This window comes from Schistocerca piceifrons, chromosome 2 (assembly GCF_021461385.2).
Source record: "Schistocerca piceifrons isolate TAMUIC-IGC-003096 chromosome 2, iqSchPice1.1, whole genome shotgun sequence".
NCBI lineage: Eukaryota > Metazoa > Arthropoda > Insecta > Orthoptera > Acrididae > Schistocerca > Schistocerca piceifrons.
In genome coordinates this window covers 595155456-595179957 of record NC_060139.1, presented here as the reverse complement: position 1 = coordinate 595179957, position 24502 = coordinate 595155456, and the positions used below count along the sequence as shown (strand labels likewise).

General features: G+C 39.8%; 1 protein-coding gene across 1 annotated transcript in view; it reads left to right on the top strand.

Moving 5' to 3' along the window:
• LOC124774996 overlaps positions 1-24502 on the top strand; it is a 338749-nt gene that overhangs the window by 99203 nt on the left and 215044 nt on the right. Inside the window, exon 6 of the mRNA XM_047249749.1 lies at positions 16969-17422. Within this exon, the coding sequence (XP_047105705.1) occupies positions 16969-17422 (454 nt within the window). The remainder of the gene's footprint in view (positions 1-16968; positions 17423-24502) is intronic.

The window sequence follows — 24502 nt, the reverse complement described above, 5'->3', positions numbered from 1 at the left end:
GCACTTTTATATTTTCTCCTTTCATCAATTAAATTCAATATTTCTTCTGTTACCCAACGATTTCTATTAGCCCTTGTCTTTGTACCTACTTGATCCTCTGCTGCCTTCACTATTTCGTCTCTCAAAGCTACCCATTCTTCTTCTACTGTATTTATTTCCCCCATTCTTGTCAGTCGTTCCCTAATGCTCTCCTTGAAATGCTCTACAACCTCTGGTTCTTTAAGTTTATCCAGGTTCCATCTCCTTAAATTCCTACCTTTCTGCACTTTTTTCAGTTTTAGTCTGCAGTTCATAACCAATAGATTGTGGTCAGAATCCATATTTGCGGCCTGCAAATGTCTTAAGATTTAAAACCTGCTTTTTAACCTTCTGTCTTTCCATTATATTATGTATCCGAAACCGTCCGGTGTCTCCAGGCCTCTTCCATGTATACAACCTTTCATGATTCTTGAACCAAGTGTTAGCTATGATTAAGTTACACTCTGCGCAAAATTCTACCAGGCGGCTTCCTCTTTCATTCCTTACCCCCATTCCATATGCACCTACTTCTTTTCCTTCTCTTCCTTTTCCCACTATCGAATTCCAGTCACCCATGACTATTAAATTTTCGTCTCCCTTTACTATCTGAATAATTTCTTTTATCTCATCATACATTTCATCAATCTTTTCATCATCTGCGGAGCTAGTTGGCATATAAACTTGTACTACTGTTGTTGGCGTGGGCTTCATGCCTATCTTTGCTACAATAATGCATTCACTATGCTGTTTGTAATAGCTTACCCACATTCCTATTTTTTTAATTCATTATTAAACCTACTCCTGCATTACCCCTATTTGATTTTGTATTTATAACCCTGTATTCACCTGACTAGACGTCTTGTTCCTCTTGCCATTGAATGTCATTAATTCCCATTATATCTGGCTTCAACCCATCAATTTTCCTTTTTAAATTTTCTAACTTACCTGCCTGATAAAGGGATCTGACATTCCATGCTCCGATCCGTAGAATGCCAGTTTTCTTTCTCCTGATAACGTCGTCGTCCTGAGTAGTCCCCGCCCGATGATCCGAATGGGGGACTATTTTACCTCCAGAGTATTTTACCCAAGAGGATGCCATCATTATTTAACCATACAGTAAAGCTGCATGCCCTCAGGGAAAAATTACGGCTGTCGTTTCCCCTTGCTTTCAGCCGTTTGCAGTACCAGAACGGCAAGGCCATTTTGGTTAGTGTTACAAGGCCAGATCAGTCAATCACCCAGGCTGTTGCCCCTGCAACTACTGAAAAGGCTGCTGCCCCTCTTCAGGAACCACATGTTTGTCTGGCCTCTCAACAGATACCCCTCCGTTGTGGTTGCACCTACGGTACGGCTATCTGTATCACTGAGGCACACAAGCCTCCCCGCCAACATAAAATTGGTAGTTTTTTTTTATATAGAGTGCTGTGGATTGCTGTGTTATAAAGGTCATGTCCAGAAGAGGATGGGCAGCAGGTTGAGGAAGTTGAAAGAAAGTTTGAGAGACAAGAAACTTTCTGGTGGTAAAACCATTAAGAGGCAGGCTGACAGACAAAATGATTGAATGACAGCAGTATTATGGGATTGCCATTAGAAATAATACTGAGGAGTTGTTGAAAATGAAGCAGGCAGTAGGGCTAACTTCTTCCAGAGACTGTCAACTGATGAAAAACCACTACACCACCTTTGCCCTCCTGGACCTGATTCATGGCGCAATTACCACAATGCCTAATACTCTAGACACTTCGTACAGCCTTAAACATTCCATCCCAGCAGCAGTCATGGATATCATAAAACCTATTTACTGAGATCTGGCAAATCCTGAATTACTGAAGAAGTGTCAGACTCAAAATCCCAATGAGTCATTCAATGATGTTGTATGTAGCCTCTTACCAAAAAAACGTTTTTGTTGGAATGAAGACACTAAAGTGGGGGGGGGGGGGCAGTGATGATGTTATTGCTTTTAATGATGGCAACAGTGGAAGGGTGAAAGTGCTACAGCATACAGGAATTAATCCTGGAGAAAACTGCATCAGAGAACTAGAACGAATGGACAAGGTTCACATTGGTAAAGCAGAGTATGCAGTACAGTTGGCCACTAAAGAGTCCAAAAAGAAGGAAGAAAACTTGGAAAAAGATCAAGAGGATGATGTTCAGTGTGCTTCTGAGTGACTTAAAAAAAATAAAGAATATATTAAGTGAGACAAGAGAAAATGTAGAAGCTGTTCCTGAAAATTTAAATTTTCTGTTGCATTTTTCCCTAAATCTCAGAAACCACTTAGAGTAGAGTATTCAAATTTTCAAGGAGTAATAACAAACATGTCCGGAGTCTACTGAACTTAAAGAACAGTGTAATGTTAATTAACATTATTTAGGATAACATACAAAAAAGGGACACAAAATTTTAACTGTGTAGTTAAAAAATTGTATTTCCAAAAGCAGTGGCTGAGGTGCCATTATTGTAGTTCAGTAGACTCAGAACATACAGTTTAATGTCCTGTGAAAATTTCATGTCAGTGGCTACGGTGGTTCCTGAAATACAGGAAAGCAGAGTCACTAAATTTAACATTGTTGGGAGAGGGCGTTCCAACTCCCCTTAACATTTTTTCATTGTTTAATAGATTATATTCATTTACAGGTGAAGCTCTGAATATTGAGGTCATGTGCTGATTTATTTTGTAGGAGTCTGAAGATCATGGCTGGGCAAATGATATTTGAACAGGTTCTAGATTTTCCAATAGATGGTATCGGGATAAAGTATCAATGGTGTAACATTTGACTCGTGCGGCGCTTTTGCAAGGGCTACACGAGAAACTGAGATTGAGCCACTGCAACAATCTATTGCTCTGCTTAAAATTTGATGATTTTGTGGAAAACAGGAGAAATAGCACTAAATTCTATCATCTTACAAACTATTGTATTTGAATACGTTTTTCTGTAAAAGTCGTCATACATGTATGGGCACTGTGTGCAAACATTAATGCTGCTTTTTAAGTAAAGGTAACATTTAAAAGTGGAAATGTCCATCAAAAAGCATTACTTTGTTCTGAACACAGAACATTATTTTATTTGATTGTGAGAGACTGTAATGATTTACTAAGGGGGTTGCAAATTACAAATTCAGTTGCTGGTGTTGTTTAAGAATACTAGGTACAATGTTACCAGCTTTTAATTAGCTTTAGAAGTAGTGACATTCAGATGACACAAGAAGGAAAATTAATGCGGAATAGTATGTCTAACAAACGAAACCATTCACATTAAACTTACTGTAATTGTTGTGAGAATAAATCACAGCGGCAAGGCCCATTGTGAAGATGTTACCGACAGACGGCAGTAGATCACGGGAAGAACCAAAGTTTGGGAATGGGCCAGTATTGTAACCGTTATATTTTATTTATTTTGCCGTTATTACATGTGACTTGCACTGTAGAAGGTATGGCAGTCCATGTTTCACAGTTGCTCAAGCACAGCACTACAGAAGGCTTGGATGGGGAACAGTGATACAAGCTTGGCTGAGAACTAGATGAATGTGGGGAGGGGAGTAGTGAGCGTGCAGCAGATTACATCATGGTTTCAACCATGGGAATGTATATTTCATACTTTGACTTTTTGGACCATCTACCGTGTTTCAACTGCAGTTTGTCAGAATTGGATTGACTTTAAAATTGGACAAATACTCAACAATAGTATTCATTTCAGGAGGAGGTAGTTAAAGTCTAGATAGGGGCCTGTGGTGCATTTGTGTGTTTCCTGCTGCACTGTTGTCGATGGTCACCGCGACATATGACAGGAACGAAAGATGATGTCAACTGCTAATTCTACACGCCCAATGAAAGAACAGTGGGCAAACAATACTTTTGGAAGCACGTGTCATTGTAAAATTCTCATGTTGATACAGGAACAAAATTCAATATGTATTTGGATAAAAACAGCTATTTTCTCAAGTCCTACCGTAACCACAACCTCAGAAATCGCAATGTATTTGGAAAGAACAGCTAAATATTTGTGACTATGAAGATACGCATTCCACAGCTGTGCCATTATTATTATTATTATTATTATTATTATTATTATTATTATTAAAATAGTGACACCTTAGGTGACAGGGTTAGTAAGTGAAAACCTAGAAAAGAAAATCCTCTGCAAATAAATGTAAACCATTTCTTTTCTTGTATTTTATTTCTTCTTGTTTTATAAAAATGTGGACGATCAATAAACAGCATAAATTTAGAATAGGTATAATGTTAACTATTTAGGCAGATATTTTGTCAATAAAACAGTTTGTAACTTTGATTTGTCAGAATATGTTAAAAATAAATTTTCTCAAGAAGTCTCTTGAGCCTTATAATCAGGTCATCTTATATTTGAGTAAATGTGTTACGGTATTTGTTGAGTGTCTACATTCAGATAATACAAGGTGAAATAAAGTAAACAAAAATCAATGATTTACATTACTTTTTATCGTCACTTCCTTTTCTCCTTACTGTGATATCTCTATTTTTAATAATAGCAATCCATCACTTTCATCATCATCATCATAATCATCGTCATCACCACTTGGATCACGGTATGCCTATAATTATGTGAAATTTGCTTCATGTTCTGTATCTGATATTCGAGATTATGACGTGTTATGTAAAATTATTTTGAAAACATCATCTTGTCAGTAATGTTATAAGAAAACTGGGGCTTGATACTCTGTTTAATCTCCGCTACTTTATTAAAAATCATGACTGATAATAATACTGTTAACTTCCATTTTCTTTTGAAACTACAAAATAGCTATTGCCCACACTTTGCCGGGAAACAATTCATTTGGTATTTTACTGTCTGTCAAAAGAAATGGTTTGCTTTTGTAATAATTGCATTTAGAAAAGTTACCACATTTTGAGAAAAATAAATGACTGCAGGTTCTAATGCATGTAATATGTAATTAGTAATTACACACAAATTGGCTTTTGAATAACCGGAAACCAAATGAAAGGCTTCTGTATTTAATCCCCACACTTTTAATGAATGAAAGATATTTTTTCTTTTTATCTAAAGTGGAGGAAGATATTGAAATAATGTAGTCATAACAAACAATTTTTTAATGCTTTACTAAACACTTAGTCTGCACGCAAAAATCAAATTCCCTTTTGCGAGTACAGCTCAGTGTCATAGACCTAATTCCTTCAAAGACCCAGTGGCAAGAGAGCAAGAGCACAAGATAACAAGAGAACTTTTCTCGCTTGTAGAAGTCCTTTGATTATATTCTAATAGTGTTGTCATTGTGTAATTTTTGTCTTAATTTTTGCCTCATTACTAGTTAAAAGGTTCATGCCTCACTGCATTACGTAATGTTGGTACCATGAATATTATTTCACTTAAAGTACACTAGATACTGTCATTTAATAATTATTTCTCTTGGTGCGGGAGAAAATTCATTGAGTATGGCTTTGACATCACAACGGCAAATCAAAATAATCAAGCATCTGATGGATGTTGCTCATATACCCTAGCAAACAGTCATGCCTTTTCCTTGGACTGATTATATGAAGCTGATACACAAGTAGTTTTTCATCAAATGCCCCAAGAAATTGCTGAGCTAGTTTTGTTCTGCATTGTAATTTAAGCCCCATACTTTGAATTCCGAGGTGTATACAGCCATCATTCAAATAATTTCTCCAGTAATCAGAAAACCATAACACATTTCTCTTGCATATAGTTAACAATTCGTTAAAACCTCCTCTAATTGGCCTGCAGAACGTTTTGAGTGTACAAGTCTCATTCTTTAATTTACTATGTATGTGACGTTCTTTTCTGTGACATCAAATTTTCTTCCTGCTGTGCATTTTTTTGTGGCCACTGCTCCATGAGCCCCCATTGACTAAAAATTCGCATTGTGTTATTTGCATGAACCAATTGTATACCACAAAGTTGAAGACCCACATTTTTCAGTGGTGTCAAGGATGTAATTTACATCCATTATTGATTGCTATAATTTACAGTTCTTACTGCATTGATATTACAAGCAAACTGAATGATACATTATTTTGTCCTCTCGATTCCCTGCAACTGAATTGGCAGAAATTGTACCACTTGGAATTAATGCTGTAGCCAATGCTGAACATTGACTGTGCTGCAGACCAGTAACAGCTGAACATTGACTGTGCTGCAGACCACTAACAGCTTTTAACATTGTTGTTGAAACTTGTGTCATTTGTTATGCCATGTTTCAAGTGTCCTGTGTGAACATATTTTTGTTCGAATTAATCTCTCTCATAGAAATGTATATATTTTTGAGTATTTGTCCTGTTCCAAATCTTTCACTTGGACTAATAAGTAATGGATTCAGGTGAGCTGCAGTTTAAATGTGGTAGATGTTCATAAAAATCAAAGATACAACCCCACAGTTGGTAGCAGATGAAGTATGTTGCCTGTTCACCTTTCTCCTCTCCCCATTTATCCTAGTGCTCAGCCAAACTGGTGTCATTGTTGACACTCCAAACTTTCTGAATTCTTCAAATTATATCTGCACATGACCTCAAGTCATCTCAAATGTAATTTGAGACAACTACTAGTTAACCTACAGGTGTTCCATTTATCTGATGACTGCATGCACGACTCTCTAGATGGTGGGCAACGAGCGCTCTGTTGCCCAGCAAATCAAATGCCTTGTCGCCTGTCTACTACCGCAGTAATAAATTTTGGTTATATATACAAATAAATTTTGTACTCACTCACGTCATGCAGGGAGATGCTGGAACTGTCTGCTATTGCTTTCCAAACATTTCCGACATCTGTTCAAGAAATTATTCATGAAACGATGTAATTCTCTTTGAGAAATTGAATTAATTTACCCACGGGTATTATCCTTGAGTTTGTGTAATGTGTGCAGATCAATTGTGTGGACTTCAACTCTTGGTGCTTTCCACAAATAGGAATCACACAGATTTAAACTTGGGGTATCGAGTGAGCAATACATTGTTGCTGATGGCCCTGTTATGGAACATGTTATGAATTGTGTGCAAAGAAACATTGGCCATATGAGTGAGCCCTTGTTGAATTCTGTTGAAAAACTTGAAGTCTGATCTCGTTCATTCACTTCACTAAAAAACAATTGCAAAATGCTTTACACATATCTTTCACTGTTAACGGTATCATAAAAAAGGACTATTATTCTGCCACCAGTAACTGCACACCACACTTCTATTTTCTGGTCGTGAGAGGGTATATTGGCACTCCAGTGTCAACAGTTCTGGGGATTAACAACCCTGTGCGTTTGATCACCAGGTTTAAGTTCTTGCACTACTGTTATTTTATAGGCCTTTAGCCCAAGTAACTTGTCACTTCTTTGTACAGAGGTGCAAGAAATTTGCATATGCTGTTAAAGACGTATAAGAGACTTTTTAGAGGAATTTTCTGGGTAGTATGGTGTCACAGAGATGAACTGTGAGCACTGATGATGTCATTTACATTTCTTTCATGAACACTTATCGTTTCACTGATTCGTGAATTGCGTCACAGCTCAGAATTCAAACACCTGCAAAATCCTATTCAAACAGTCTATGGACAGTACTAGTGGACTCTGTACAAACGTACAAATTTTAAATTTTAGACCATCAGTGAGAGTGCAGGGCGAGTTCCTGCTGTTAATAAGACTAGTACACCGTTCATTTATTACATATTTTTGCGAACTTCAAACAAGAGCGACTTATTTTCAGTTATCTGTGTAGTTACTAGTTTATTTTTGTAATGTCTTGCATGTTTGAGTGCTTACTAGGCACAACCTTTTATTTTAATAACAGTGTAGCGTAGAGTATCCCCTTTGTTACCGACCCTTGTATTGATGCTCATATCATACAGGGTTTTGTTTGTTTTGGTTAGAACAGCTCAGTGTCAGTTAGACTGTCAGTGAGAGTGCACCATGAGTTCGTGATGCTAATAAGGCGAGTACGTAGTTCGTTTATTACATATTTATACAGCTTCAAACAGGAGCGACTTCAGTAATGGATAGGAACTGTGATTGCGGAGTTGTTGACCCTTCGCTTGCAGCTGCAGGCCATGTTGGCTGCTGTCACGCATCTTCAGGCTGCTGCCAAGGGGCATCACTGTGGGGGGTCGGACGCTGGTATGCGAGGGACATCGAGCATGTCCCACATGTCTCCCCATCAGTCCACTGCTGTGGCCGCCCCAGGTACTGCCTGCACAGAGGTTGATCCCTCACCTGTGGTAGAGTGGGAGATCATTACAAAGTCTGCCAAGCAGCGAAAGGCTTTCCGAGGGGCCGATCTTGGGCCTCCTTGGCTTGTTTTATGTGCAGGTTTTGGGCATTATTTGTGACTGGCGAAGTCTCTGAGCCAGATGCCGTCATCCAGAGGAAGCTTCTTGGCCCACAAGGTCTGTGCATTCACAAAGGATGGATTTGCTGGTATTTGGGAGCTCCAACATTAGGCACATAATGGGGCCCCTTAGGAACATGGCTGCCAAGCAGGGGAACGAAGCCATTGTGCATACCGGGGGAGGGGGGGGGGGGGGTCAGTCTGCATGTGGAAAGGGTGTTTCCGGATGCCATGACAAGTACAGGGTGCAACCAACTGCAGGTGGTGGCCCATGTCGATACCAATGATATGTGTTGCTTTGGATCGGAGGAGATTCTCTCTGGTTTCAGGCGGCTAGCAGAAATGGTAAAGACTGCCAGTCTCGCTTGCGACATCATCTGCAGCATCGTCGACAGAACCGACTGTGATCCTTCGGTGCAGAGCCGAGTGGAGGATCTGAATTAGAGGCTCAGGTGATTCTGTGACTATGTAGGCTGCAGATTCCTTGACTTACACAATCAGGTGGTGGATTTCCGGATTATGCTTAATAGGTCAGGAGTCCTCTACACACAGGAAGAGGCTACACGGGTAGCGGGGGCTGTGTGGAAGTGACTGGGCAGTTTTTTAGGTTTGAGGGTCTCAGGAAACCACAGAAATGACGTCCGCCTAAAAGGGGGCAGGTAGAGCACAGTAAGGTAGTTGTAGAAATGATTGGTATTGTAGTTGTAAATGGTCATAGCTATGTTGGGAAAGAACCAGAGCTCCAAACCCTAATAGAAAGCACTGAAGCTCAAATAGTTGTAGGTACGGAAAGCCAGAAATAAGTTCGGCCAAAATTTTTTCAAATGACCTTACAGTGTTCAGAAAGGACAGATTAAATACAGATGGTGGTGGAGTATTTATTGCTCAGTAGTTGTTTACCTTGTAGTGAAATAGAAGTAGAGAGTTCCTGCAAAATGGTATGGTTAGAGGCTATACTTGACAATCAGACAAAACTATTAATTGAGTCATTTTACCACCCCCCCACCCCCACCCCACACCACCACCTCCTCCCGACTCAGAAGATATAGTTGCTGAACAGTTCAAAGAAAACTTGCGTCTCATTTCAAATAGGTACCCCACTCATAAATTATAGTCGGTGGTGACTTCAATTTACCCTCGGTGTGCTGGAAAAATTATATGTTTAAAGCTGGCGGCAGGCATAAAATGTCATCCGAAATTGTACTTAATGCTTTCTCAGAAAATTACTTTGAACAATTAGTTCGTGAGCCCTCTCGAAGCATAAATGGTTGCGAAAGCATACTTGACCTTTTAGCAACAAAAAAATCCTGGGCAAATAGGGAGTATCATGACAAATACAGGGATTAGTGACCACAAGGCAGTTGCTCGTGGCTGAATACCTACAACCCTCAAAAAGAAACACAAAGTAAGTCTCCACTCCTTCCGACCTGATCACATGTTGTTGTTGTTGTTGTTGTTGTTGTTGTTGTGATCTTCAGTCCAGAGACTGGTTTGATGCAGCTCTCCATGCTACTCTATCCTGTGCAAGCTTCATCATCTCCCAGTACCTACTGCAACCTACATCCTTCTGAATCTGTTTAGTGTATTCATCTCTTGGTCTCCCTCTACAATTTTTACTCTTCGCGCTGCCCTGCAATACTAAATTGGTGATCCCTTCATGCTTCAGAATATGTACTACCAACCGATCCCTTTTTCTAGTCAAGTTGTGCCACAAATTTCTCTTCTCTTCAGTTCTATTCAATACCTCCTCATTAGTTATGTGATCTACCCATCTAACCTTCAGCATTCTTCTGTAGCACCACATTTCGAAAGCTTCTATTCTCTTTTTGTCTAAACTGTTTATCGTCCACATTTCACTTCCATACATGGCCACACTCCATGCAAATGCTTTCAGAAACGACTTCCTGACACTTAAATCTATACTTGATGTTAACAAATTTCTCTTCTTCAGAAACGCTTTCCTTGCCATTGCCAGTCTACATTTTATATCCTCTCTACTTCGACCATCATCAGTTATTTTAAGTGTCTCATTTCGTAATCTAATTCCCTCAGCATCACCAGACGTAATTCGACTACATTCCATTATCCTCGTTTTGCTTTTATTGATGTTCATCTTATATCCTCCTTTCAAGACACTGTCAATTTCTTTCAGCTGCTCCATAAGGCCCTTTGCTGTCTCTGACAGAATTACAATGTCACCGGCGAACCTAAAAAGTTTTAATTTCTTCTTCATGGATTTTAATTCCTACTCCAAATTTTTCGTTTGCTTCCTTTACTGCTTGCTCAGTATACAGATTGAAAGCATTGGGGAGAGGCTACAACCCTGTCTCACTCCCTTCCCAATCACTGCTTCCCTTTCATGTCCCTCGATTCTTATAACTGCCATCTAGTTTCTGTACAAATTGTAAATAGCCTTTCGCTCCCTGTGTTTTACCCCTGCCACCTTCAGAATTTCAAAGAGAGTATTCCAGTCAACATTGCCAAAAGCTTTCTCGAAGTCTACAAATGCTAGAAAAGTAGGTTTGCCTTTCCTTAAACTATTTTCTAAGATAAGTCGTAGGGTCGGTATTGCCTCACGTGTTCCAAAATTTCTACAGAATCCAAACTGATCTTCCCCAAGGTCGGCTTCAACCAGTTTTTCCATTCGTCTGTAAAGAATTCGTGTTAATTTTTTTGCAGCTGTGGCTTAGTAAACAATAGTTCGGTAATTCTCACACCCCTGCTTTCTTTGGGATTGGAATTATTGTATTCTTTTTAAAGTCGGAGGGCATTTCACCTGTCTCATACATCTTGCTCACCAGATGGTAGAGTTGTGTCAGGGCTGGCTCTCCCAAGGTTATCAGTAGTTCTAATGGAATGCTGTCTACTCCCGGGACCTTTTTTCGACTTAGGTCTTTCAATGCTCTGTCAAACTCTTCATGCAATATCATACCTCGCATTTCATCTTCTTCTACATCCTCTTCCATTTCCATAATATTGTCCTCAAGAACATCACCCTTGTATACACCCTCTATATACTCCTTCCACCTTTCTGCTTTCCCTTCTTTGCTTAGAACTGGGTTTCCATCTGAGCTCTTGATATTCATGCAAGTGATTCTCTTTTCTCCAAAGGTCTCTTTAATTTACCTGTAGGCAGTATCTATCTTACCGTAGTGAGATATGCGTCTACATCCTTACACTTGACCTCTAGCCATCCCTGCTTAGCCATTTTGCATTTCCTGTCGATCTCATTTTTGAGACGTTTGTATTCCTTTTTGCCTTCTTCATTTACTGCTTTTTTGTTTTTTTCCTTTCATCAATTAAATTCAGTAACTCTTCTGTTATCCTACGGTTTCTATTAGCCCTCGTCTTTTTACCTACTTGATCCTCTGCTGCCTTCACTATTTCATCTCTCAAAGCTACCCATTCTTCTTCTACTGTATTTATTTCCCCCATTCTTGTCAATCGTTCCCTAATGCTCTCCCTGAAACTCTCTGCAACCTCTGGTTCTGTCAGTTTATCCAGGTCTCATCTTCTCAAATTCCCACATTTTTGCAGTTTCTTTAGTTTTAATTTATAGTTCATAACCAATAGATTGTGGTCAGAGTCCACATCTGCCCCTGGAAATGGCTTACAATTTAAAACCTGGTTCCTAAATCTCTGTCTTACCATTATATAATCTATTTGAAACCTGTCAGTATCTCCAGGCTTCTTCCATGTATACAACCTTCTTTTATGATTCTTGAACCAAGTGTTAGCTATGATTAAGTTATGCTCTGTGCAAAATTCTACCAGGTGGCTCCCTCTTTCATTCCTCACCCCCATTCCATATTCACCTACTATGTTTCCTTATCTTCCTTTTCCTACTATCGAATTCCAGTCACCCATGACTATAAAGTTTTTGTCTCCCTCCACTATGTGAGTAATTTCTTTTATCTCATCATACATTTCATCAATCTCTTCATCATTTGCAGAGCTAGTCGGCATATAAACTTGTACTACTGTGGTAGGCGTGAGTTTCATATCTATCTTGGCCACAATAATGTTTTCAGTATGCTGTTTATAGTAGCTTACCCACATTCCTATTTTTTTTATTCATTATTAAACCTACTCCTGCATTACCCCTTTTGATTTTGGATTTATAACCCTGTATTCACCTGACCAGACGTCTTGTTCCTCCTGCCACCGAACTTCACTAATTCCCACTATATCTAACTTTAACCTATCCATTTCCCTTTTTAAATTTTCTAACCTACCTGCCCAATTAAGGGATCTGACATTCCACGCTCCGACCCGTAGAAAGCCAGTTTTCTTTCTCCTGATAACGATGTCCTCTTGAGTAGTTCCCGCCCGGAGAGCCGAATGGGGGACTATTTTACCTCCAGAATATTTTACCCAAGAGGATGCCATCATCATTTGACCATACACTAAAGCTGCATGCCCTTAGGCTGTAGTTTCCCCTTGCTTTCAGCCGTTCCCAGTACCAGCACAGTAAGGCCATTTTGGTTAGTGTTACAAGGCCAGATCAGTCAATCACCCAGACTGCTGCCCCTGCAACTACTGAAAAGGCTGCTGCCCCTCTTCAGGAACCACACGTTTGTCTGGCCTCTCAACAGATACCCCTCTGTTGTGGTTGCACTAATGGTACGGCTATCTGTATCGTTGAGGCACGCAAGCGTCCCCACCAACGGCAAGGTCCACAGTTCATGGGGTTCTGATCACATAAGCATAGAAAAGATGTGCAGTGATTTCAAAGAGATAGTGTTGATGGCAATTGACATATATATACCACATAAATTAATAAGTGATTGTACTGAGCCCCCATGGTACACAAAATGGGCCAGATCACTATTGCAGGAAAAAAAGCATGCCAAATTTAAAAGAACCCAAAATCCCCAAGATTAGTAAAGTTTTGCAGAAGTTGCAGTTCCTACGTCAATACGAAATGCCTTTAATAATTTCCACAACGAAACTCTGTCTGGGAACTGCAGGAAACCCAGAGAGATTCTGGACATACATAAAGCACATCACTGGCAAGACGCAATCAATATCTTCATTGCGTGATAACAATGGTGAAGTCACTGATGACAGTGCCACTAAAGCAGAGTTATTAAACACTGTTTTCTGAGGCTCCTTCACCAAAGAAGACGAGGTAAATAATCCTGAATTCCAATCAAGAACAACTGCCAGGATGGGAAACACAGAAGTAGATATCTTTGCTGTAGCAGAGCAGCTTAAATCACTTAATAAAGGTATGCCCCCTGGTCCATATTGCATACCAGTCAGGTTCCTTTCAGAGTATGCTGATACAGTAGTTCCATATTTAGCAATTATATACGATGACTCGCTCACAGAAAGTTACGTACCTAAAGAGTGGAAAGTTGCTCAAGTCACAATAATACCCAAAAAGGGAAACAGGAGTAATGCGCTGATTTAGAGGCCCATATCGATTTGCACTAGGATTTTGGAGTGTATACTGTGTTCGAACATTATGGATTACTTTGGGAAAAAAAGGATTTATTGACACATAGTCAGCACGGATTCAGAAAATCTCATTTTTGCGAAACACAACTTGTTGTTTATACTCATGAAGTAATGAATGCTGTCGACAGGGGATGTCAAATTGGTTCCATATTTTTAGATTTCCAGAAGGCTTTCGACACTGTTCCTTACAAGCGTCATGTAACCAAACTTGTGTGCCTACGGAGTATTGCCTCAGTTGTGCGACTGGATTCGTGATTTCCTGTCAGAAAGGTCATAGTTCGTAGGAATAGACAGAAAGTTATTGAATAAAATGGAAGTAATACCCAGCGTTCCCCAAGGAAGTGTTATAGGCCCTCTATTATTCCTGGTATATATTAACGAAATAGGAGACAATCTGAGTAGCCGTATTGGATTGTTTGCAGATTATGCTGTCATTTACCATCTTGTAAAGTCATCAGATGACCAAAACGAATTGCAAAATGATTTAGATAAGATACCTGTATGGTATGAAAAGTGGCAACTGACTCTGAATGAAGAAAAATGTGAAGTTTCCACATGAGTACTAAAATAATCTATGATGATCTAGGTGATAATCTGAGCAGCCCTCTTAGATTGTTTGCAGATGACGTTGTAATTTACCGTCTAGTAAAATCATCAGACGATAAATTCCAATCACAAAATGATCTAGAAAGAATTTCTGTATGGTGCGAAAAGTGGCAATTAGCACTAAACAAAGAAAAGTGTGAGGTCATCCACATGGGTACTAAAGAAATCCCATAAATTTTGAATATACGATAAATCGCACAAATCTAAGGGCTGTCAATTCAACTAAATAACTAGGAATTACAATTACGAGCAACTTAAATTGGAAAGGCCACATAGATAATACTGTGGGGAAGGCGAAACGAAGACTGCACTTAGTTGGCAGAACATTTAGAAGAAGCGACAAACCAACTAAAGAGACATCCTACATTACACTTGTCTGTCCTCTGCTGAAATATTGCTGCATAGTATGGGATCCTTACCAGGTAAGATTGACGAAGGACATCCAAAAAGTGCAAAGAAGGGCAGCTCATTTCGTGTTATTGCACAATAGGGGTGAGAGTGTCACTGCTATGATACGCGAGTTGGGGTGGCAGTCACTGAAACAAAGGTGGTTTTCTTTGCGGTGAGATCTATTTACGAAATTTCAATCACCAACTTTCCGTTCCGAATGCAAAAATATTTTGTTGACACCCACCTACTTAGAGAGAGATGATCATCATAATAAAATAAGAGAAATCGGAGCTTGAATGGAAAGGTTTAGCTGTTCCTTTTTCCCACGCGCCATTAAAGAGTGGGATGGTAGAGAAGTAGTATGAAAATGGTTTGATGAACCCTCTGCCACGCACTTAAGTGTGAATTGCAGAGTAACCATGTAGATGTAGAAAAGAAATCCGCTAAATTTCAATTATGCCATAAGTTACACAAATCTTAAAGCTGTAAATTCAATTAAATACTTAGGGATTACAATTAAAAATAACCTAAATTATAATGATCACATAGATATGTTGTGGGTAGAGCAAACCAACAACTCTGATTCATTGGTAGAACACTTAGAAGGTGCAACAGGTCTACTAGAGAGACTGCTTGCGCCATGCTTGTCTACCGGATTCTGGAGTATTGCTGTGCAGTGTGGGATCCACATCACGTGGGACTGACTGATGACACCGAAAAAGTTCAAAGAAGGGCAGCTCATTTTGTACTATCACGAAATAGGGGAGGTAGTGCCACAGACATGATACATGAATTGGACTGACAATAATTAAAATAGGCATTTTTCGTTGTGACGGGATCTTCTCATGAAATTTCAATCACCAGCTTTCTCCTCTGATTGTGGAAACATTCTGTTGGCACCCACCTACATAGGGAGAAATGATCGTCACGATAAAATAAGAGAAATCAAGGCTTGCACAGAAAAATTTAGATGCTCGTTTTTCCCCTTCCTCTGTCCGAGAATGGAATGGTAGAGAAACAGCTTGAAGGTGGTTCATTTAACCCCCTGCTAGGCACTTTCATTGCTGTAGATGTAAATAAACACTTTCGGTCTTGCCATTGTTGCTTTCCCTGACCATTGTTTTAATTGTTTCACTGTTTGAATAACACAGGCCAAAAAGGCACATAATTCAGCATTAATGATGAGACATGGGATCCATTCGATTGGCACAGCTCCGGTGGCCAGCAAATACAACCCCACGTGTGTGGTCATCAGATAAATGGAACACCTTATATTACACAACATAAAAATGTTCAGCAGCAATAGTTTGAGTTGTGAATGTCAGATGACCAGGTATTTATTGAATAACAAATTTAGGAATAAAGCTAGTCTTATAATTGGGTTAATATACTAACTCTTCAATATAGTGTTTCCACTGATCTGCCAAGTTTGAAGAGAATACTATCTTTGTTTATCCTGTATTGTTATAGGTTCTAAATTTGAATTGTAGTGATCTGAGTTAAGAACATACATTGTGCTTACTTTTGTGAGGTCTTGTTTTATATGTATAAAATCCCTGGCTCTTACTGGTTATTTGGGATTGATTTCTACGTACTGGTAAAAATTGGTTTTTCTATTTGTTTCTCTTATTATGTCTACTATTTCTGGTTACTTCCACAGTTCCATTCACCCCTTCTGTTTTTTAAACATTTCAGCCACTCCACTGATGCATTTTCAAATCGCTACCTTCCTCCTCCCCTCACCCATTGCCTTCCAGCTTGGAGTTTTGCAGTGCCCTGATTTACCTTGCCTGTCTTGTCTCTGTGTTTTACGGCTATGTCTTAATTCTTTCGTTTATACACCATTCAGTCTTGTTTGTTGTAGTTGGTTGTTTTTTTAAATGTGCCCCCCCCCCCTCTGTCCTCTCTCTCCCTCCCTCTCCCTCTCCTCTGTCCCTCTCCCTCTCCTCTGTCTGTCTGTCTGTGTGTGTGTGTGTGTGTGTGAGAGAAAGATAGATTTTTTTTTTTTTTTTTTTTTTTTTTTTTTTTTTTTTTTTTTTTTTTTTTTTTAAAATCTCTTCCGTCCAATTTCTTCCAGGCAGTGTGTGAAACTGAGATGTGATGCAGTCATCTTGCATATATGAAATGTAGTTTTTGTGCTGGAAAAAAATTTGTTGGCACTATGTTACAGGTATGTGGCTTTTGATCCTCTTGGCCATAAGCTGATCACTGGAATCTCCAATGTGCCACCACACTCAACTCAGTGGGACCGTTCAGCAGGTAGCCATCATCTTAGTCATCACCACCATCTGTACCACCATCAGCCTTTCCATCGTACAGCTGCTAGACATCACGCATTGTATTGCACCCATCATCAGCAATCAACAAATGTGCCTGGTGAACGGAGTGAGGAACAGTTGGAAAGGGATGGCAGATTTAATGATGGGATTTCATATCTTTCATCTCCACGTGAAGGCAGAACACAAAATGGCACTTGGGAAGTTACAAGCTCATCTACATCTGCCACCAGTCCACCACCCGACTATGAGAGACGCATCTCTGTCTGCTATAGATCATTAGCACAGCGGTACGAGCAGCTGCTCCAACGATATTTTGATCTTGTGCGTCCTCGTTTTGTGGTTACGGTATGTTCTGATTTGTACAGTTGTATAAAGTTATCATTGCAATATTTAAATTTGAATTGACTGTAATTTTTTTTACATGTGAATGATAGTTCAAAGGTGAGATCAACAATTGAAAATCCATAATGGAATAATGACAGTTTATAAAAAGGATAGATTGCTGCTCACCATATAGCATAGTTGTTAGATGCGAACAGGCATGACAAAAAGACTGCTAAACATGTAAGCTTTCAGCCAGAAGGCTTTCTTCCGAAAAACACACACACACACACACACACACACACACACACACACACACACACGACGCCAGGAGTCAGAGCCAGTGATCGTGTGTGTGAGCTGTGTTTTGCATAAATGTGTATGTGTATATTATCTGTTTCTGAAGAAGGCCCTCTGGCTGAAAGCTTATGTATTTTGTAGTCTTTTTGTTGTGCCTGCCTGCGACTTAGCATCTCACATATATGGTCAGTAGCAATCTATCCTTTTCATAAATTGTCAAAATTCAGAGGTGAGTCTTACAAGTGAAAAGTAGAAAACTGTTTCATTCTATTAAATTTCAAAATACTTTTTTCTCGCAAAAGAATTGTCTGTACACCAGTGAACATTCTGTATTGAGATGAAGCAGCAGATGAAACATTATAATTCTGATATTATACTTACGATAAATTGAAAATAATGATAAAACTTCATCAATCTGAATGGGCTGGGTGATTTTATTTCATCGAATAAGGCACAAGAACCTAAAGGTGTTTTTCCCACGTGACAAAAGTAAAGATAAAATTTTTGCATTTTCAGTATGATGTGGTCTATAATACTTGTTTGTGAAATTCACTTTCTGATACTCATTCAACCAATGAGAATTCATGGCTGATAATAATGGAAATTCCTGGATGGAACAATACGTAAAATACGGAAAAAGCAACCATTCACCTCAAATGTTGTGATATGTGGAACATAGACACACACTAACTTTCAAGTTCTGCCCCTTTTTGTAGGAAAATTACTCACATAACTTACAGCACAAGTTTCTCTGAACTGCTCAGGTGAGCGTTTTTTCACAGCATATCCTGCATCCTTTACTCTTATAGAATATGGCCTAAATCTCCACTAACCTGTTTCCCACAGCCCCACATCACATTTTCCATTCCCTCTTCTGTCTACACCACTCTTTCTCCATCCACATTGTGTACTGCCATCTCCCACTATTCTTACAGAGTGAGGTGGTGCAATGGTTAGCACACTGAACTCACATTCTGGAGGATGATGGTTCAAATCCATGTCCAGACATCCTGATTTAGACTTTCCATGATTTTCTAAATCGCTTCAGGCAAATGCTGGGATGGTTCCTTTTCAATGGCATGGCTGACCTCCTTCCCCATCCTTCCCTAATCTTATGGGAACGATGACCTCACTGTTTGCTCCCTTCCCCCAAATCACCCAGCCAACCAACCAACACTTTTCTCCTCACCAATATTATGTGTCAACATCCTTAATAATCCACACAGCGGGCTACTGTTAGTAGTTTCCCATAACATTGTACAGGCACTATTATTCTCGAGCCTTATGGTCTTCGTCATAGTTTCGATAGGTAGGAGTGGATGATTATGCTGTGTCCACAAACATTCTCTTTGCCACAATCCCTCCTCCCCACTGTCAGTTAATAGTGTTGACCTCTTTAAGAAATGGTTTGGGTTGGGTTCTTTAACTAGGGAGTGGTCAGTGTTGCCATGTACTATGTTACCTTAAGCTCTGAACATGGTAATTAACTGCTTTTGGGTTAGACTATCTAAATTTGTGGGTCACATAAAATGGAAAACTTTGACTGAGGGAGTGATAGAGATTGTACAAATCTCTATGAAAGAAACCACAACTCGAAATATGCTACAAAATGTATTGGTATCTACCACTATCACTGCAAAACAATTTGTAGCACCTGCCACTTGTCAGTTGTATTAGACTGCTCAGCCACAGAGGTCTGTTTTCACTTAATAGCAAAATATTTTCATATATGAGGTAGATGAGGATTCAGAATAAGCACACAATTAATTGTGGAAAGTCTTGGTTGCAAATTAATTTATTGATGTGCAAAGAAATCGTACAAAAGGTACAGAAAATATAGCTCTTCTATATGAGAAGCCAGGTGCCAAACTGATGTTATGTTAAGAAAAATAGTGGCAAGGAAAACAATTGCTGTCAACAGTTGATGTTAGTAATCATGCAAACAATAGTTGGCTATCAAAGAACATAACACTAGGAAAGCATAAGATGAGTACTCTGTCAACACACATTAATGTGACCAGCTGTCAAAAGCCTGAATGATCACCTTTTGCAGTGCACAACACTGCAAGATGTGCAGGAAGAGTGTCTGAGGTTCCGGAAGGTACCAACAGAGATGTGGAGTCGGGCCAAAACCAGTGCCGTTGCCAGCTGCCCTAGATATCTCGGTTGAGTATCCATGGTGCGAACAGCATGAGCGAGATGGTCCCACAGTTTCTCAGTTGGTTTAAATCCAGGTAGTTTGGCGGCAAGGGGAGTATGTTGAACTCATCTTGGCGGTCTTCAAACCAAATATGTACACTGTGAACTGTATGAAATGCTGCATCATCCTGCCGATAGATGCCATTGTGCCAAGGAAAAACAAACTGCATGCAGGGATGGACATACCATATTTACTCGAATCTAAGCCACACTTTTTTTCCGGTTTTTGTAATCCAAAAAACCGCCTGCGGCTTACAATCGAGTGCAAAGTAAGCGGAAGTTCTGAAAAATGTTGGTAGGTGCCGCCACAACTAACTTCTGCCATCGAATATATGTAGCGCTACGACAGGCGTGTTTTGCAGGCACAAAGATAAATGCTGGCGCCAAAACCTCTTCGTCAGTAAATCAATTTAAAAAAAAGGTGGAAAACGAGCTTTTTTCTCCGCCCAGAGTTTCGACCACTGCACTTTCATACATTATCCAAAGAAGTAAATAGAAATTTCGTATTGTTCATCTTCTAGCAGCATTTCAATGTACTACGAAAATCCGACTGTCAAGACTGTTTGGGATGTTTGTCAATACGGGAAACTCTACATCCTGAATTTTTTCCTACCTGTGAGAAGAGATGGTTGCTACTAGGAACTTTTATGAATTGTGAATCACATGCAGTATTCTCTTCACCATAACAATAATATGAATATAAACATTTTGCCATGTATTCTTTCGTGTTTGCTGCTGTCTCATTTAAATCCTGTCTGCCTAATAAACTACGAAGCTAGAGCGAGATAACAGCAAACGCGGAAGAATACACACATCATGTCATGTTTATATTCGCATTATTCTTATGCCTAATAGTGATACAGTCAGAAATGAAGCACGGCAATTGACTAGATTTTTAAATCTAAGATGACTCTAATTTCTGTGCAGAATATAATGTACTAAAGAGGCGTCTGCAAAGATTTTCAAACGGAGAAAAATGTTCGCTAAACTCTCGTTCAGAACATCTTCCATCATATGCAGTCTATTATTTGGTTCTTGTTGATCATTATCAAAGAAAGCAGCAGTGTAAATAATCGCGCACAAGAGCAAGCCATGCCGCGAGCGGCGACAGGCCATAAACACTCATTATCAGAATGCGACAAGCAATGCATGACACAGTACAGTAATGCATTTTCAGCTTAGAGTGACGCAAACACATAACAGCACTTATCAGATCAAAGAAAAATAAGCAATCAATTCAAACCAGACGAAACATGTGAAAAAGAAAGGGTACCTGTATAAATACGGATGGAGCTCCTGACGCATAGCAATGGCTACCTGGTAAAGCTTAACTGCTAAGCTTACGACTCGAACCAAACTACTGTAGCTGTATCGTCATTCATTCGACGTAAATTATGTCTCGTATTATAATGGACCAACTTTGTTTCGATTTGGAGGTGTGGCCTGAAACTTTTATCTTCCCTTGAATTTCGAGTCTCAAATTTCAGGTGCGACTTGGATTCGGGAAAATTTTTTTCCCTTGATTTCGAGTCTCATTTTTAAGGTGCAGCTTAGATTCGAGTGCGGCTTAGATTCGAGTGCGGCTTAGATTCGAGTAAATACGGTAGTTCCCAAGGATAGATGTATACTTGTGTTGTTCCATTGTACTTCTAGAATGATGAGGTCACACAGGGACTGCCACTACATCATTCCCTGACCAAATGCTCCCTCCTCTGGCCTGGATCCTTGCCGAGTGTTTGCTTTCAGGCATTTCATGCTGCAAATGCCAACAGCCATCTTTCATCTCAAAATGCCACCTGTTGTCAGTCAGTGGATGTCCAGTCATGGTACTAGCATACAGCCTTCATCACTGATGAACAACAATCAGCATGAACCAGGCACCTGCTGCATAGGCCCATATGCAGCCACGTTTGCTTGAATGGTGGTGGAAGAGAGACTGATGGTAGCCACTTGGTCATCTGGGCAGTCAGTTGCTCAACTGTTGCATGTCTATACACATGTAGTCTTTTGTCACCCCTCATCTGTGGCCTGAGGGCACCGTAGTTGTCTCGGCTGTGGTTTTGAATGGCTCCAGTTTGCCATGCATGGTATACTTTAACTGCAGCAGCACGCAAACAGTTTATAGAAATAACCACCTTGCACACACTTGTGTTACTTCAAAACGTCCATCAAAATCTTGTCCATAGTAGTCTTAGAGACGTCCCCTACCAGTTCGGCAATTTCTGGCACAGTCACACGCCGAACCACAAGCAAAACTTTTTCTACTTTTGTCACTGTCTCATCCAAAACTGATGGACGCCCACTGCTGGCCTTGTTGTGCATGTTTGTATGGCTGTCTGCGAACTCCCTACACCATTTGCACATATTTTTTACATCCGTACACTTTTCTCCATACGCATTCATCAACTGGCAATGGATTTCAGTATGGGTTGACCCCTTAAACCACAGAAATTGAATCACAGAACACAATTCTCATGTGGTGGGACCGTTGATTTTTCCTTCCATCGTTAACGGTTGCTGTGCTGAGAATGAGCATCACAGAGAAGTGGGGACTGGCGAGAATAGTGGTGTGGGAAGCAAGGAACATGGCACGGTTGTCAGATTGAAGTTCGCTTGCTCCATCCTGATGGGAGCTTGTTGGAGACATTACTTTACGGACAACCTTTGTATTGCAAAGAAACATATGCTACAGGGATGCATTCAACTTGTCCTGCAGTAGGTAAGGGCTAAAAACCAGTCTTTCCATGATTCAAGCCTGCATTTTTATGCCAAAGTGTGCCTGAAAGCCACATTTTTTTTGTGTTCCGACCAGTAATGGCTCTCATGGAGGTAGAAAATACCTTCATGAGTGAAGCTAGAGCTGTCAGTCCATATCATCTTATTTATAAAATGTTCGTTATCTTCCACTTGGTGCAAAAGCCATTCACATGACTGTACTCATCAGATTCAGTATTGTGTGTGGTAGTGTTGAGGTTATGTGTAATAATATGGGTGCAGTTCTTCATGGTGCAACACTTCAACAACCAGTCTTACAGATATCTGGAAGTGCTTTGCAATATCATGGGTACTACGCTGAGGTGATTGGTGAACAGTTTCATAAATCACGTCCTCTGTTTGTGGAGTTTGTCTAGTCGTTGTAAAACCTCTGTCCATTAATTGTGGACAGGGATTATCGGTTTCCAGAAGGTGTTGCTCCAAGCAATGGAAAACATCCTTATTGGGATGGTGCCTTTGAGGGTTGCGAGCAGCACCGTGCAGCATGCACACGAGCAGTGGTAGCAGCAGCTTGGTTATTGGATGCACCCATCCCAAAAGCATTTTTCCTTCACACCATATGCCAGTGATCAGCCACTCAACAATGGAACCCAGTTCTTAACAACTCAGATGACACAGCTGTTGCTGCACAGGGAGTGACATTTGAAGAAGTAGAATGCAACATACATCTACTCTTGAGGAATTTGCCATGTACTATGATGACAACCACTTGAAACCCAAGCCAGATAAAACTCTGGCATGTGCTTTCTCCCTACTCAGTAAGGCGGCAAGAAATTGAACATCACCTAGAAAGGATGCAATTCACTGTGCCCACACCTAATACGTAGGGTTAACATTGGCTCATGCCATAACCCACAAACAACAATGTTTATCTGGCTAATCATTTAGAAATAAAAAAAAATTATGAGATGCAACTTTTGCCAAAAATAGATTCTTAATTTTCAGTTCCCTATAAAAGGTCATGTTTCTTTTAGTGTTCTCTGACACCTCCTTCCTTCCTTTCTTTCTTTCTTTCTTTCTTTCTTTCTTTCTTTCTTTTTTTTTTTTTGTCTGTTCCAGATTCACCACAATACCAAACCATTGCTTTTCGTATTGTGGAGTTGATATTAATAAGTTACTTGCAAACAGTGCGACCATTTGGCATGCCCCCACATTATGATTCACACTTGATGTATATTGTCCAAGGTTGGAGTGAAATACCAGTATGACTACAGAAGGGGCAAGAATTTTAACTTGATGTATATTGTCCAAGGTTGGAGTGAAATACCAGTATGACTAAAGAAGGGGCAAGAATTTTAGTATAAGTGACTGTAATACTTATGAGACAATATTTACAGATGAAAGTTAGCAGGGGACATTGTAGGCTGTTCTTGTGGAAGTCCTACTGGGGAAATACGGATCCTCCTTTGCCCATTTTGGAGTATGTTCTCTGCTGTATCACCTCTCTTCATACAATATATTCTGAGTTAGAGACTCTCGATAATTCGATTACTTGCATCTGGAAATGTACAGGAATACATTCCTTTTTGCTAGTTTTCTCCAGTGATTAGGTTTTTGTCGTCGTAGGAGTAAGTTTACTTGTGAGTATTCACATGATGAACAGATTTGTACCCAAGTACTCCAACTAGTCTCCCATTGTGGGCTGCTTGTGCTGTTGAATCAGTACACCGCATTTTGAGAGCGTGCATCCAGTTTATAAATTATATGACAGCCTATGGTTTAACTGTGAGGTATCGCCCTCTCTTCTGAGTACTGAAGTTAAATGTACAAAGAGCTTTCTAAGTGCTGTTTCACTTCACAACTGCTGCCAAAATTGTTGTCAAGTAATGC